Here is a 16,817-nt window from a genome sequence, read left to right as displayed (position 1 = left end):
TTACGAAAAAGAAAGGTTCCGGTTTACCTTTGCCGATTCGACTTGAACGCGCCGATGCCCGAGAGCCAAAACCTCGATCCAATTCGGAGACTTTTCCGGTAGAGTGGTCTGGCCGGAAATTCACAGATCCGGACAACTGTCGAATTTCCGCGAATTGAGGATACCTACACGAAGCCCAATAATAATATATAAAAAAATCAGGGGTGTTACATTCTTCCCCCCTTACAGAAAATTCGTCCTCGAATTTTACACAAGGCAGAATAAAGCACATGATTATACATTGAACAGATAAGGGTACTTGCTACGCATGTCCCGTTCTAACTCCAGTGCACTCTTCCACCGATCGACTCTCCACAAAACCTTAACCATAGGGATCTGCTTTGATCTCAGCTGTCTCACTTGGTAGTCCACTATGGCTACAGGCTGCTCCTCAAATGTCAAGTTCTCTTTTAGCTCTATCACATCCGGCTGCAGTACATGAGAAGGATCGGGAATGTATTTCCTGAGCATGGAGATGTGAAACACGGGATGAACGTGAGAGAGGTTGGGTGGTAGCTCCAACCGGTAGGCAACTGCTCCAACTCTATCAGTAACCTCAAAAGGTCCAATATACCGAGGTGCCAACTTGCCCTTCTTTCCAAATCTCATGACTCCCTTCATTGGAGAAACCTTCAGGAATACATAGTCGCCCACTGCAAACTCCACATCACTCCGTCTGGGTCCGCATAACTTTTTCGCCTTTGAAAAGTCAAGCTTGATCGTTCCCTGATTAAAGGAACTATCTCTGAAGTGTACTGCACTAGGTTTACATCATGCACCTTCGCTTCCCCCATTTCTGTCCAACACAGAGGAGACCTACACTTTCTTCCATATAGTGCCTCATAGGGCGCCATTCCTATGGTGGAGTGATAACTGTTGTTGTAGGCAAACTCCACCAAAGCTAGCTGATCATCCCATTGACCTCCAAAATCCAAAACACTCATGCGAAGCATGTCTTTCAGTGTTTGGATTGTCCTTTCGGACTGTCCGTCTGTCTGAGGGTGGAAAGCCGTACTAAAGTTCAACTGTGTGCCAAGTGCCTCCTGCAACTTTCTCCAAAACCGAGAAGTGAACTGGGGCCCTCTGTCAGATATTATGGAAGCCGGAACTCCATGCAATCTGACTATTTCTCGAATGTAGAGCCGGACATACTGTGCCACAGAGTATGTAGTCTTTACAGGTAAGAAGTGAGCTGATTTGGTCAAGCGGTCTACAATTACCCATATCGAATCATATCCTCGCGTGGTACGAGGTAACTTGACCACAAAATCCATAGTGATCATTTCCCACTTCCATTCTGGGATAGGGAGCTCTTGCAACTTCCCTGACGGTCTCTAGTGTTCAAACTTCACCTTCTGACAAGTCAAGCACTTGGACACAAAGTCTGCTATGTCTCTCTTCATGCCATTCCACCAATAGCTATCTTTCACATCATGGTACATCTTGGTGGAACCTGGGTGGACACTTTACAGTGTGTAGTGTGCCTCTCGCATGATTTCATTTCTGAGGTTGTCCACATCGGGCACACATATCCTAGAACCTTGCACTAGGGCGCCATCATTGGCAAATCCGAACTCACCACCTTCACCTTGCTGTACTCTTTCTATAATCTTCATCAATTGTTGGTCTCTGTGCTGGGAAACTCTAACTCTGTCCCTCAAGTCTGGCCTCACTGAAAAGTGAGCCAACAATACTCCCTCATCAGCGACAGATCTAGGATTAAACCTTGATCCATCAACTCATGTACTTCTGAATCAACGGTCTCTTCTCTCTTGAAATGTGAGCCAAATCGCTGTAAGATTTTCTCGCTCAGAGCATCCGCCACAACATTGGCCTTCCCAGGTGGTACCGGATGGTGCAATCATAGTCTTTGAAGCTCCATCCATCTCCTGTCTTAAGTTTAAATCCCTCTGTGGAAGATGTACTTCAAACTTTTGTGGTCGGTGTATATCTCGCATACTTCACCATACAGATAGTGTCTCCAGATCTTTAGTGCAAAGATTACAGCCGCCATTTCCAAATCATGGGTGGGATAGTTCTGCTCATGCCTCTTCAGCTGCCTTGAAGCATAATCCACTACTTTTCCATTCCGCATCAAAACACACCCTAGGCCAACTCTAGAGGCATCACAAGATACTGTGTATCCTTCACCGCTCATAGGTAGTGTTAACACGGGGCGTGGTTAGACACTCCTTATCCTCATCATTATAACTGACTCTATCGAGCTCTCTTCCTGTCCTTTGCATCTTATCCACTTCCCTTTTCCTATTTTTGGTATTGTTGGGATCATTTCAAACTGCTTTACTTATTCCTTAATTTTAGTCCTATCTCATCCTTACCCCTTTTCCTTCAAAGATGTCTATCCCATCATCAACTTTAACTTTCTTTTTATTTCTTAGTCTTATCTTGAATACTAGTTTCATTACTTCAAGAATTCTAACCCTATGATTTACTCCTACCAAAGACATTCTTCACCTTATGTAACACTTATAATTACCCATAGAAAATTTTTTTCTTGTATCCCCTTTTTCCAACTTAACTATCGAACATTATCATTCCCTATCACCTTAGTAGGAAATTGCTTATCCCGGATGAATATGAGCCCCATAAACTATAAGTTCCATCTGAACTAACACGATAGGAAATATGTGTCATGCCTTAATTCCAAACAAGATACTTCACGTGTTCATTCTCCTTAATATAATCATATATCGCCCATAGCTTTCTAAATTTCAACCTCAAATTACCCATCGGCAACAATTTCATCTATTGAATCTCAACCATAAATAGTACTTCCTCCACTCATAGTTTAAAGCAGTTGCAAGCCTTAGTAGCTAATTCAATTTAACTCTGTCATTACTCATCGTCCTTTCATACTTAATACTAGGTATGCACTTACTGTCATTCTCATATCAGGAAATTATGTATGAATTTGTGCCTACTAAACTCTCAATAACTAGGTCTCCTTGACTCAGTTTTTGTTCCTTATATAACCTTCTAGAACCAAAAGCACAAGCTAAACTTGAAAAGAAAGAAAATATCCTCTTATATTCAACTACACCCGATTGTCATATTATAACGTTTCACCTAAGTTTCTTGGTCTTTATCTCCAAATTTCATCATCTCCTAGAACAATTATGCTCTACCTATAAGTTATCATCTGCATAAACCCTTTACCGTACCATTTTCCTTCTTGACATAATATTTTATAATTTATTAACTTTACTTATACTCGACCTATGATTCATATCTATCATCGTTTTTATTGTGCCCTTAACTTTTGTTGATTCCTGAAAGATTTCTCTCACTAATAAATTCTTCCAACACTAATTCCACCCTTATCTAGGGTCATTAATTTGATCCCTTAGATGACTTTTATTCAACTTACTGCTTACTAACTTCTCTTTCTCTACCTATTTAGGTAGTCCGCAATACCATCGCACACCTTCTAACATTTACTCATTATTATTGTATTCCATACCTCCATCACTTTTCTCACTAATGTGATCCCATTTTGGGTTTTCCATCCTTGTCATTCTCCTTGCCAAGAATAACACTTAGCCTATCCTATATCTTAACTTTGTTCCTTTTATTATGCGCTCTTTAGGTTGTCCTTTCATTTATTTCATTTGTCTTACCCAAAATAGAACTTGACTATTCTATCCTGGTTCCATTCTTCTTCCTAACATAATAGTTGTACTTGCTAACTATATCTTTTAGAGTCTCTATCGCGTTATCATATGTCCGTGCTACTCGATTTGGTCCTTTGACCACTCTAGCTAGTACTTCCACTAGCATTTAGATTATATTGCATCTGCAATCAATTGCCCAAACTTTCATTACGCACTTTCTTTATCCATTGGCCTTACGTGATTTATCTTCACTAATTTATTACTCTTAACACTATTATAATTAGATTGTACTATTGTTTTGAATAATTTGAAATTAGAAAGGAACTCAAAGAAATTACGATCATACTTTTATTGTATGATCTCTATTCTTATCCTTTAACTTACATAATACCCTTACTACCTCGAGAACCGATTCTCGGTAATTTTATTTATTATTATTTTTATTATTATTATTATTATTATTTTCCATGTTTACTCAATTCCAAAACTTAAGATTTCGCACCCAAACCCGTCATCCAATTCAAAGGATTTACATCCATCGTGATCCGATTATATATGATTCCTATAATGGAACTTGTATCCTCTCCAGATACCCGAGCCAACTACTCTCTACCACACTCTACGGTCCCATCCGGGACACTATTCCATAAGTCATCATTATCGCAATAACCTTCGATCCATTACGAAAAGATAGGACTATATCCTAACTTGTCGCAACAAAGGTACTACATCTACCACCTTGCCGTAACCATGTCAAGTTAATGACTCTTTTATCATATCATAGCTCTATAAATCATCAATTCATAGTTTCGACCTTCTCTAGGTAGTAGAGTTGCACTTTATTCCATCTTGATACACACAAGGTATACTATTCTCACTCTATAAGTGTCACCTTTACTTTGCAACTAGTCCGAAACCTGCAGTCCGATGGCAACTCTTGATGAAACTCTAGCTCATGTCAGTAATCGAGTCACCGACTCTAGTTATCACCCAACCGTGACCTTTCAATATTCTAACTCTAAACTCTTAGCCGGGAGTTCCCAACTCCTCTGCAAATATAGAACTCGCTCGCATAACTGTACCAAAACAAGCCATCTCAAACACCCTCATTATGGAGCACCACGGGGATGCACGCACTCTACACAATAATCTCATGCAGATCAGTAATCTGCACTTACAGAGCGGACATCGAGAATATTGTATAGTTACTACGATACGTCCCGACAAACTAGGTCTCCTAATTTCTTATCTCTCCGAATCTTCTATTATCACAAACTTATTACATTGGGTCATCTACCGATGACCGCCAAGAGTGGTATCCTCATCCTTATCTAGGCAACTATACTTTTAAGACTCACTTTTATGTACTCGTGTCTTACACGAAATGGGCACACCATTTAAACCCATACTGACAAAAATATAACATTTCTTGGAGTACGTATCCTCATGATAGATCTCACATGTTTACTAACTCTATTTCACATTTCTGTGTACTCCACGAAAATCAAGACACTAACTGAGGTAATCTTATATTTCCCGAGGTATAACGTAGAATCTAGAAACAAAGAATTACAGGAAAAGACGAAACAGAATCCTATACTCCGCATGTGACTCCTAGTAGACTCTTCCCAACACTTAGATAATTTTACCCTATGAAACTGGAGCCTAAGCTCGATACCACATTTGTCACGACCCAACCTATGGCCGACCAAGACTAGGACCTGGGCCAGCCTAAAGCCCCCGAGGCCCGTAGTAAGCCTAACTGTTCATTTACCTAATGCTGAGGCCCATTTGGGCCCAATTTCAAGAAAACAAACGGACAGAGTCCGGCCATAAAATGGACTTACCAACGGGGAGTTTTTGACTCACCCGACCTGTAAACACAATAAACAATCCATTGGGGAACTCAGCTCACCCTCCACATACTCATCAACATAATAATAAATGGGAGCTCAGCTCCCTCATCCCATCCATCAAACATGCATGACATATTAAGTTTACAGGTCCCAAAATAATAATTTAGTTTACAGACCCAAATCAAATAACATTTCTAACACATGCGGAAATTCTAAGATTTAACAAGTTTATACAAACAGTAATAATTGACCTGCGAGGGAGAAAAGCAGGTTAACCAAAATAAAATCCTCATGTAGCCTGAAAAAAATATTGAACAGGAGTGAGCGTTCGACTCAGAGAGTAAAATATCAATTTTAACCATAATCTCTATAACTATCTAGAACTAATGCACCCTGTAGAGTGAAATGCAACATCAACAACATTTTCACATCATAACATCAAAAAGGTAATTTGGAGCACTCACACACCCTGTAGTATCAATCATAACATATGGGAGCTGATCCCCTATACAGCTCTCTTAAATCCAACCTGGTGCCAGCGAATTACTCAAGCTCGGACTTCCACTTAATAACCAAATCGAGGGTCCCAGCGAATTACTCAAGCCGTGACTACCCCTCGAAGGATCGGGTCCCAGCGAATTACTCAAGCCGTGACTACCCCGTCCTATCCATAGTCCACACCACATCACACGCACGCCAACGCACGCACACTGCTCCAAATTACCACAACAACATCCATGGCACATCAACAGTTATGAATGCAACATAAATCGTGCCTAGAGTTTAACTACATAAATATATGCATATAAGTGATGCATGGACATACTTGAACATATAATAATATCGAAATTACAATTAAAATTAATATTCTACTCACAGACTTGACGGTGGTCACTGAGGCGGCTGGGCGGAGGAAGAAGGCTGTCCCGGCGCACCTGACAATTTTTATTACAATCATTTAATAAATTTGACTCAATACAAATAAAGAAAAAGACCAATACGTCCTAAGTCGTTAGAAAATCCGTGAGTCTCCCTATACCTAGGACCTACCCAACCTGCAAAAGGGCTCAAAACACACTTCTATATCCACAATCCATATATCCACAACTCAATCACATCACACAGCCCCTCCTGGGCCCATCAAATCAATCATTCATCACAATATGTAAAATTTCAATTTAGTCCTTATAATTGATCATTTTTGCAAAACCGCTCAAATAAGCTCTAAAAATTATAAAACTCGCCTCATGGTCCTTAGAAATATTACTAAGCTATTGCAAAAGAATCGTAATTTTCTTATTTACCACGAATATTTTATGGATTTTCTATCATATTTAAGCACTAGAAAATTACGAAAAGAAAGGTTAGGTTTACCTTTGCCGATTCCGACTTTCGAACGCTCGATGCCCGAGAGCCAAAACCTCGATCCAATTGAGACTTTTCCAGTGGTCTGTTCGGCGGAAATTCACAGATCCGGACAACTGTCGAATTTCCGCGAATTGAGGATACCTACACGAAGCCCAATAATAATATATAAAAAAATCAGGGGTGTTACACGTAATTTCAAATATAACTATAAACACGATATGAGAAAAAAGAGTTTTCAGTTGGACTTATTTATGTTTGTGTTGAAATCATGTCAACTTATTTTCTATTATTTATTTTAATTTTTAAATCACTAAAGTGTTTATATACAAATTCAATTTTTTTGCTATTGTCATTTTAATTAATTTGAATTATTTGACTATTTAATTAATAGATTAATGTTAATTACTATTATATTTCTTAAACCAATTTTAAGTTGACTTTATTTTATAATAAAATAAAATTTATACAATATTATATTTTGATCTCATTACAAGAAAAAGTATAATAAAAATAAATTATTTGCTTATTTTGGCGATATTTTTTGCTCTTTTTTTTTATAAACTTTTCTTCAAAATAGTAAGATTTTAATTAACATTTTTTATAATATTATAATAATTATTATTATATTAAAAAATTTTAAAAACAGACTATAATTTTTTTTAGAGTTGCTGCTCAATTAAATGTCTAAATTTAGTTTATAAGTAACAAATAATTAAATTTGATTTGCTCTTAAATTTTGTTGTAATTTATAATATATTTAATTTATTTTTTAATAATTAAAAATAATTTAAAACAGTATGCATAAACATTATTTTTATATATTAAATCTATTACCATAATAATAACGTTAAATTTGTTTAGAGGGTAATTATTATTAAAAGTCACTTAATTTTATGAATTATTTCATAAAAATCATTCAAATTTATTATATTTTTTCTTAAAACTCATTCAACTTTAATTTAAACATTATTAAAATTACCGTAAAACTTGGCCTAAATTTTAACTTATAATTATTCAACTTTAGGTGTTTTTTTAGAATTACTGCTTAATTTCAATTTAAGTAAAATCCTTATTATCTGTAGCTTTAATCTTATAGGTAATCACAAATAAAAAATTATTTCTTTTTTTTTCTTTACATATCTCCTAATTTTGTATTTTTTTTCTAATCAAAATTTAATAAATTTTAAATATTTACACTAACAAAAATATATTCACACTAATCACATCATAAAACATCCCAAAATTTTAAGAAATATATAATTTACTAATTTAATTGTTTTAATATTTTTAATACATACTGAGATTTATTTAAAAATTTTAAATTTAAACTTTTATTATTGAATTCGAACATATTTAGCTCAATGCTATTTATTTGTAATCTAAAGGAATAAATTGAAATAATTATATTTTATATAGACCGCAACTAATTAATTCAATTTATTACTTTAAATTACAAATAAATAGTATTAAATTAAATACACTCAAATTTAATTGTAAAAAATTTTAATTTAAAACTTTTAAAATAAATATCAAAATGTATTAAAAGTGTTTAAATAATCAAATATGATTAGAAAATGTGAAATTAGGAATGAAGTGAGAAGATAGAAATAGTTTTTTATTTGCGGTAACCTAGAAACCTTAAATTATAGGTAACAAAAACTTTAAGTTACCCAATTAAAGAAAAAAATTGAAATTAAGGGGGCAATACTGAAGAAAAAAAAATAAAAATTAAATTATTGTAATTAAAAATTAGTTAAATTAATCTGGATATTTGCAATATACGATTATAATAACTTTAATAATACTAAATTGAATTTGAATAATTTTTTTTTAAATTAAGTGATATTTATGAAATAATTTATAAATTTAAATGACCTTGGTAATAATTATTATTTTTTAAATGAATTAATAAATTTTATTTTTTAACTGTTATTGTTGTTGTTGTTATTATTATTATTATTATTATTAAGTTTATAATTAATTTTTTTTATTTTATTGTATATTATTATTTAGTATAATAAATAAATAGTAAATAATATTAATTGGTCTTAAACAAAATTTATATACATAATTAACATGCAATATAATAAATAATTTCAATTTAATTTTAGTTAAATTAACTAAATGATTTTAATAGTTATTGGTATAATAATTTTATTTATAAGATATAAATATAATATTTTATAATATTATAAAACAAAATTAAATATATTTTTAATATAAATATTTTTCTATTTGTTAACCATATTAACATAATAAATATACGAAAAACAAATATCTGCAGCGATAGCAGATAAACATTTGAAAGAAAATTAATTTAACTTTGTAAATTAATTATTTTACAACAACAATAAATAAATAAACAAAGTTTCTTTAGAAAGCATTGTGCGTTAATAATTAAAATTGGGTATGATCAACCACAGTTAGTGCACAAGTGACGACAACACGTGCCGGGACGAGGACGCAATCTCTAGAAAAACTACAAATCGAACGGTCCTCAAATTGGTTTCAACGACACTCAGAAGGCAGTAGAAAAATGTACCCGCACTTTCTTCCCGCCCTTATACAGTTGACAAAGAAGAAAGCAACTGGGAGGGAAGTGAATCGACGACGATCATGTGTGGCAGAGCTCGTTGTACTCTCAGAGCTGATGACATCCCTAGGGCTTGTCAGCGCACTGGCGCTCCCGTCCGTTCGGTTAATATGGACCGGTATTTTCTCGGCGCTGTAACGCTTCTTTTGACTTTTTGTTCTACTCTGCTGTCAATTATTTGGGGATTTTTAATTCTCAGTGTAATTTTTTAGATACCGTCCATCTTACAATGTCTCACCGGGATCGAACTTGCCGGTTGTTTGTAGAGGAGATGGATCTGATGGCGGGGGTTATGTTCTTCAGTGTATGACGTGGGGATTGATTCCCAGTTTCACTAGGAAAACTGAGAAACCCGATTTCTACAAGATGGTAATTGCCTTTATAAGTTGATTTACTGATGTTAATCTCTTGCAAAATTTAGATTGAATGCTGAATTTGCTGGTTGATATGATGAGCTTTGAATATTGCTAGCTGATTGATTCTTATTGTAACAAGTTAGTATCAACTTTTATTAGCTTATATTATGTTTAAATGTTTCAGTGTGGCCTCACTGTTAACCTTCGCAGTCATTTTGATACTACAACATTTGTAATTATTTTCCCCCTTTTTGGTTGTCTAATGCATTATCATACAGTGACATCACTTATATGGGATCGTTACTTTGGACATGAGTCCCATGAATATTTTTTCTTTATTTTTCTTTCAGACCACTGATGTAGATTTATATGTTTACTGTCAAGTTTTTATTCTGCGGAAAGTGTGATCATCAACCTCTGCCTCATATAATCAATCTGAAAAATGATTCTGAAGATCTTGGTTTGAGGCTTTCTTCATCTTAATGCCAACTTGGAAATCATTTTACCAATCCTCGTTTCTTGTATTATATTCTAGCTAGCTATTTGTTATCTTGTGGTGTGCCTTTATAACAATAGGCTAAAGATCGAGATTGCTTTTGTAAAGGGATCCATTGAACTTTATTGCCTTTAAGTTGTCACCTTAGCTCAAACAATAACAGTTTATAATGCTAGTACTCATCAAAGTAACATAGATGGTATGCACTGCTAGCTTTTTTCAATATCAATGTTATTAACGTTGCTTTAACAATTAAAAAACTTTTGTACACAAATATTTGTTGGGAGCACTCCTTTATAACATTTTGCAAAATGCAGTTCAATGCTCGATCTGAGTCAGTAGGTGAAAAGGCTTCTTTTCGAAGGCTCCTTCCTAAAAGCCGGTGTCTTGTAGCAGTAGAAGGGTATGCCTGATACCATGGCTTATGTTGAATTACTGCTCTCTTTTTGTTGCTGACGCTATTCTCAATTAATTGACTATTACATTTTTAGTTTTGGAAAAATGTTATAGATGAATGTTTGTGAACCTCAAATATGTGTTAACCATTCTATGATGTCATATAATAATAGATTTGCAATGATATCTCCTTGAATGTTATTTTGGAATTGGATATTTGCAATAGATTTTATAAACAGGATGGCAGGCATTTGTGAATTCTTGTGGAAATTGTTGTGGTTCATTCTCAATTTATGTTTGCAAATATTCTAACTCTGGTCTGTCTGGATTAAAAATAATACTTTTACTAGTTAGAATGTTAGATGATACAAGCCTGATGCTGATAAATTTTTCATTTTTGTACTTTGATATTGAAATCATACTAAATAGTATTTTTTGTCTTCTCTTGTATCTTTACATAAAGTTTCAGCTTAGTTTAATTCTACGACTTCAAATTATTCTTCAGGTTCTTTGAGTGGAGAAAAGATGGGTCAAAAAAACAGCCTTACTACATTCATTTCAAGGATGGTAGGCCTCTGGTGTTTGCTGCTCTTTATGATTCCTGGCAGAATTCTGAAGGTATTTCTTTTTTTCTTTTTTTTTTTTCTTTGTACATCTTTGAGATGGCATGCATTATAAGGTGACATTATTGTTAATCGTGTTAGTAATTCTCATTTATTGCACCTTTTCAGCATATATTTCATCTTTCCTAAGTGTTTATTTTTGTATTTTAAGGAATCAATTTGATGCAGAATCTACTTGTGAACAATATATAACACTTCTGCTGGAAATCTCTATTGTCAGAGTTGCTTTTCATTATTGTGCCAGTTCCAATGGATAATTTGCTTCAGACAATCATGTTATTGTATGGTTTGTTACAGGTGAGATACTTTACACCTTCACTATACTGACAACTTCCTCATCTTCAGCTTTACAGTGGTTGCATGGTAAGTGGTACCTGTTTCCACGCATTCATGTTGTTCTAGTTTTAGATATGATGAGTCACTTATTGATAGAAAGGGAACATTCCTTACATGTCTAAATTCATTCCAAGGATCTACTTTTTCTTCATTTAATCTTGGGGAAAAGATCAAATATATCATGATAAAGGTGTGCCATATGATAGTGAAAATCCTCTTATAAGTTGGTTCTCTATAAAGAGAAAGAAAAGGAATCTGAGTCGTGCTGTAAGCTTTCATTTGGATTTTATGACACTTTGATGATGGATGATGAAATTATTTCCTTTCATTTAAATATTTGCATGAGAGCCTATTAGGTTGGACATTGGATATATGGAAAACAATTAGAAATCTTTAAACATATAGCTTCATATTTTATCTTGGAATAAGGGAAAATGCATGTTTCCTCTTGTACCTTGCGATATTGTAGGCATTTCAGCTTTTTAATCCTTGCTAAAGTCAAGCAGCTGCATACTGGTACTTTTTATACTTGTGTTAATGCAGACAGGATGCCTGTCATTTTGGGCAACAAGGAAGCAGTTGACACATGGCTAAATGGTTCTTCCTCTTCTAAGTTTGATATTGTACTTAAACCTTATGACAATTCAGATTTGGTAAGCGCTTTCCAGATGTATGAGTGTTTCATTTTTCCGGTTTAGTTGCCCTTTAGAGTTTCTTATGTCCAGAATTCCAAAAAGAATTATGTAAGAAATATGTAGCAGGATATATTTTAATACATATTTTAATCTTTAAGGTATGGTACCCAGTGACACCTGCAATGGGCAAGACATCTTTTGATGGACCAGAGTGCATTAAAGAGGTATGGTTGGTTGGCTTATTTATTCATGCAATCTCATATTCATAGTCTCCCTCAAATGTGACAACTAAAACGGATACTCGCAGTGATGAGAAACTTTTTGCGTGATCATGCATCTTAGTATTCATTAGATTTGCCATATATATATATATATATATATGCTCTAAACGATGTTGGTACTAATTGCTTAGAGCATCCTTGGCAGATAAATTTTAAGACCGAGGACCAAAGCACTATCTCGAAGTTTTTCTCAAGAAAGGAAATTAAAAGAGAACAAGAATCGAACCTGCAAGAAGGTACATGTGACAAAGCTGTTGATATCGATCTTCGAGAAAGTGTGAAAGAGGAACATGGAAGCATAGACAAGTTGGAAATTCCATCCTTGACAGAAAAGCTTGATGATAATATAAAATCCAATGTTTCTATAATTCCTTGTGAGGATAAGGATGAAACCAAGTGTAAAACAAAGCGGAACCATGAGGAGCCTTTAGCTGATTCCAACACAGTTAAAAGAGAGGAACTGCAGCGCAGTCCTGCAAGGAAGAAGGCCAACATTAAGAGTGGTGTTGGTGGTGATAGGGATAAACAGCCAACACTTCTTTCATACTTTAGCAAGAGGTAGTATTTGTGCGCATTAAATTTCGTACTCTTGGGCACCTTGTGTTTATGTATATAAACAAATAAATTTTGATGTTTAAATTTTCTAACTGAAGGACTTATGACACCAGATACCTAGAATATGTTTGATAGGGATGTTTGTGGCACGCATTTTGAGCTTCTTTCTTCTTCTTCTTCTTTTTTTTTTTTTTGGGGTGCCAATGTAATCTCTCTTATGCAAGTAAGGAATCACTTGGATCTGTAACTTAGTAGACTTTAAAACACGTCGTCTGTTTAGATGGCGAATTGGCAAATACTTTGTAATTGATTTCCATTTTATCCAATGCTGGTGTCATCCCGCAGACATTCTGTGCAAGTCTTCTGACATCTTTATCTTTTTGCTTCTCACAAGATTATGTTTCAGTTTCATTGTCAGGTGAGTTGCAATTCTTCTACAGATTCAGGCCACCCCTTCAAGGCAGGGAAAAATTGAATATTGCTGTGCTTGCATTTGAATGAAATAATACAAATGCAGCCAAAACTGGATACCCACTGCCAATGATAACTCAGAGGTCATTAATTTCTTTGAGTTGAGATGAAGACCAACAGCAATGAAAGTGGCATTCTGGATTCTCCACGTGACATTTTCTCGGTGGTTTCACTTAGCCAATTAGGTCTTAACCATCTTTACAATTTGGGTGGGGTGGGTGTACCAATTCTTATTTTCATTCTCTGCTATGATTCTACTGCTACCCCAGCCAGACACGTTGAACCATTACAACCACAATCTTCAGATTTTTATCCTAATTATGACTGCGATGTAAGTCCTACTTTAGATTTTTATCCTATCACCTGTCAACTGCAGTTACTGAAATGCAAATCCATAGCAACAACCATTTCCAAGGACGACCCTCCTATTCACTTGCTATCAGGCCGGACCAATATCACATTCCATTATCTATGTTTGCTTCAGAATTTGCCCTTCTAAAAAAAAAAAAATTTACAATGAAATATATATATATAAAATAATTTCAATCAAATTGTTAATTATGATAAGTCTCTTGTAAATATTATTATAATTAATGATTATAATTCAACTATTATATATTCACTAATTGCACCAAATAAAAATTCCAACCGATGGCTTGCCTCGTGGTCCAGTTAAGGTAAATACGTCACTGGACAAACACTTCCAGTGGACTTAAAGTTAAGATTAGAAATTAGAGTTTCTACAGCAACCAATCCTGCTAATCCAACGCACAACATAAATTCTAAGGTCAACCCACATAAAGACTTGTAACAAGTCATGCAAACAAGGTAACATTCTCTCGCCAACAAAAGACAAGCCATCAATGAAAAGAATTCATTTGGATAAATAAGTCATGCTCTTAGGTTGCATTTGGATAGATTAGCATTTGAAATGAAAAGAATTACACTTAATATGTTTAAATTGCTTGAAAAATGTTTAAAAACATTTCTGGGGAGGATTCAAGAATGTGTGCAAGTCATGATTTGAAACAGAGCACACACAATCTAATGAAAGTCGGGTCACTAGTAACATAAAATCACAGAACCTACTCCAGGTTTTTTCAGCAAAAATACTCAAATATAACATGCAAAGAAAGTTATAATGAAATGAGTTCTACTTGGTCATTCTGATGAATCCAAATACAAAATTGATGGCAAAACTTTAAAGAGAGAAACAAAGATTTATATTCCAAGCATCCAATTTTCTTTCAATAATGTCCATCCATCAAACTTCAACTGGGGAGAAGAGGCACATATGATATGAAATGTGCAGCAAACAACTAATACAATTGTCAATAACATGACATGTAATGTTTCCAAAATTTGTTTATCTGAACCAAATTGATATATTACAGTATTACAATTACTACAACCACTAAAACAAAAAGATCAGCAAAGAGTACCCACAAACGTCAAAATTATTGCTTACTTAATAAAAATGCCTCCTAATCACCCACCGTTCTTTCAATACACTCCCCTGCTCCTATGGAGAATGGACCCAAGCATGCCCAAAACTGCAAAAGCTAGAAGCGGGCTCACATCAAGAGTATCGAAAATGGGAGGAATTATGTTCCTAAACAAGTTCAAATACGGATCACAGAGGTCCCTTATAGCCGATAATGGCTGGCGGTCCCAAGGAATGTTAGGGAACCAACTGAGCAACACCCTAACCATCAAAACCCCACTGTATATATCAAGCCATTTAGCCAAACCGGCCGCCACCACCGTCAAAGGAGTGTTCAAATATCCGCTAGGACGGTCCTCGAGGGCGGCGGAGAATAACGGGCCCACCGAGTTAACCTGGTTGCTTTGTGCCCGAATTGCCGCCAATTCATTGAGATTAGGCAGAAACGAAATTCCTCCGACTGACAGAGCCTATTTCTGAATTGAATTTACAAATAGCCGTGATAGAGAAAACGATAAGGTTACGATAGTTGTCAGGGTCCGTGTTGGCCCAGTGAGAAGGTCTTGTGAATCGGTGGGATAAGAAATAGTGGGAATTTGCCAGTGCTGGGAGAGTAGGGAAACTTGTTTGGCAATGGATATGTGGTTTACAGGGGTTCTGGGGGCGTTAAAGGAAAAAGAGAAGGATTTTAGAGGTTCGTGAACCGGAGAAGAAAAGTTGGAGGCAGGTTTGAGAAGAGGACCGCCGGAAAGTTTAGGGTTACAGAGGGCAAGAGCTCCGTTCTGGCAGCAGAGCATCAGTGCCATTTTTGGCTGCGATAAGGTTTAAAGAGGTATTTTATTTTTTTAATTCTTTTTTTTTTTTTTTGCTAATGTGAAAAACAATAATAAAAAAAAATATTTAAGATCGATTAAGCATTTATTATTTGGATAACGGAAGAGTTTTAATTAAAAAAGATAAAATTATTATTTAATTTATTTATTTAATAAAATTAATTATTTTCTCATATCACTTTAAATTAAATTTTTTTATCAATCAATATATCTAAAGAATATATATTATTATTATTATAGAACTAAATCATCTAAAATTTAAAAAATAAATGAATCATATAATTATATTTTTTAAACTATTACTATTAAATGAAATTCGAATTGACTTCTAAAATAATTAGAGAAATTGAAAAAGTAATGTAATAAATATAAAAAATTAATATATTTTCAAAGTGAAAATATTAAATAATTAATTTTATTAAAATATAAAAATTAGATAAAAATTATTCATTAAAAAATATTGAATATAAAATTATAAATTTTATTTTTAATTATAAAGAAAAAGTATTTAGCTAGATGGAAAAAAGTAAACTGCTAAATAAGAAAGAAAAAAACCCTCCTTTATGGGTTAATTATTAAAATAATTTTGAAAAAGCAAATGATCAAAGTAATGCAAAATTATTATGAAAATAATGTGTTATTTTGGAGAAGAAATCAAGAAATTATGAAATTACCACTCAAATGTCGTTTTCTTAGTGTTTTTTTTTTTTTTTTTGTGTTCGGCGATCAAGAAAATGACACTTTATTCTTTAAGTTGTACTTTATTGTATAGTTTTACGACACTGAAATTATTGCTTTGAATAGGTTTTTTTTTTTTTTGGGGCAAGCACTTATAATTTATCGATTTATCTATGATTTCATTTAGAATAATTAAATTGTAAGAAAATAATTTAAATAAATTCT

General features: G+C 34.1%; 1 protein-coding gene and 1 pseudogene across 2 annotated transcripts; one reads left to right on the top strand and one right to left on the bottom strand.

The window, feature by feature from the left end:
* Positions 1-9,415: 9,415 nt before the first annotated feature.
* Positions 9,416-13,524, top strand: LOC110651059 (uncharacterized). Of its 2 annotated transcripts, none has more exons than XM_058149929.1 (8): positions 9,416-9,606; positions 9,755-9,857; positions 10,658-10,743; positions 11,242-11,354; positions 11,657-11,722; positions 12,239-12,348; positions 12,489-12,554; positions 12,757-13,524. In XM_058149929.1, the coding sequence occupies exons 1-8, from the start codon at positions 9,512-9,514 to the stop codon at positions 13,171-13,173; spliced, it is 1,056 nt and encodes a 351-aa protein (XP_058005912.1). In that variant the 5' UTR covers positions 9,416-9,511; the 3' UTR covers positions 13,174-13,524. The 2 variants fall into 2 exon arrangements, with proteins under 2 accessions (XP_058005912.1, XP_058005911.1); XM_058149928.1 differs by having other exon boundaries at positions 9,418-9,606; positions 9,701-9,857.
* A 1,418-nt stretch (positions 13,525-14,942) lies between these two features.
* On the bottom strand, positions 14,943-15,934 carry LOC110651063 (ylmG homolog protein 1-2, chloroplastic-like; annotated as a pseudogene).
* Positions 15,935-16,817: the final 883 nt, after the last annotated feature.

This window comes from Hevea brasiliensis, chromosome 7 (genome assembly GCF_030052815.1).
Source record: "Hevea brasiliensis isolate MT/VB/25A 57/8 chromosome 7, ASM3005281v1, whole genome shotgun sequence".
Taxonomy (NCBI): domain Eukaryota; kingdom Viridiplantae; phylum Streptophyta; class Magnoliopsida; order Malpighiales; family Euphorbiaceae; genus Hevea; species Hevea brasiliensis.
This window is presented reverse-complemented; position numbering and strand designations above follow the sequence as displayed.

What these genes read in the sequence shown, in the direction of transcription:
- LOC110651059 (XM_058149928.1), top strand. Translation starts at nt 9,512, where the DNA reads ATGTGTGGCAGAGCTCGTTGTACTCTCAGAGCTGATGACATCCCTAGG. An exon ending in TGTCTTGTAGCAGTAGAAGG is followed by an intron (nt 10,744 to 11,241) that starts GTATGCCTGATA and finishes ATTATTCTTCAG; the next exon opens with GTTCTTTGAGTGGAGAAAAG. An exon ending in AGCTTTACAGTGGTTGCATG is followed by an intron (nt 11,723 to 12,238) that starts GTAAGTGGTACC and finishes GTGTTAATGCAG; the next exon opens with ACAGGATGCCTGTCATTTTG.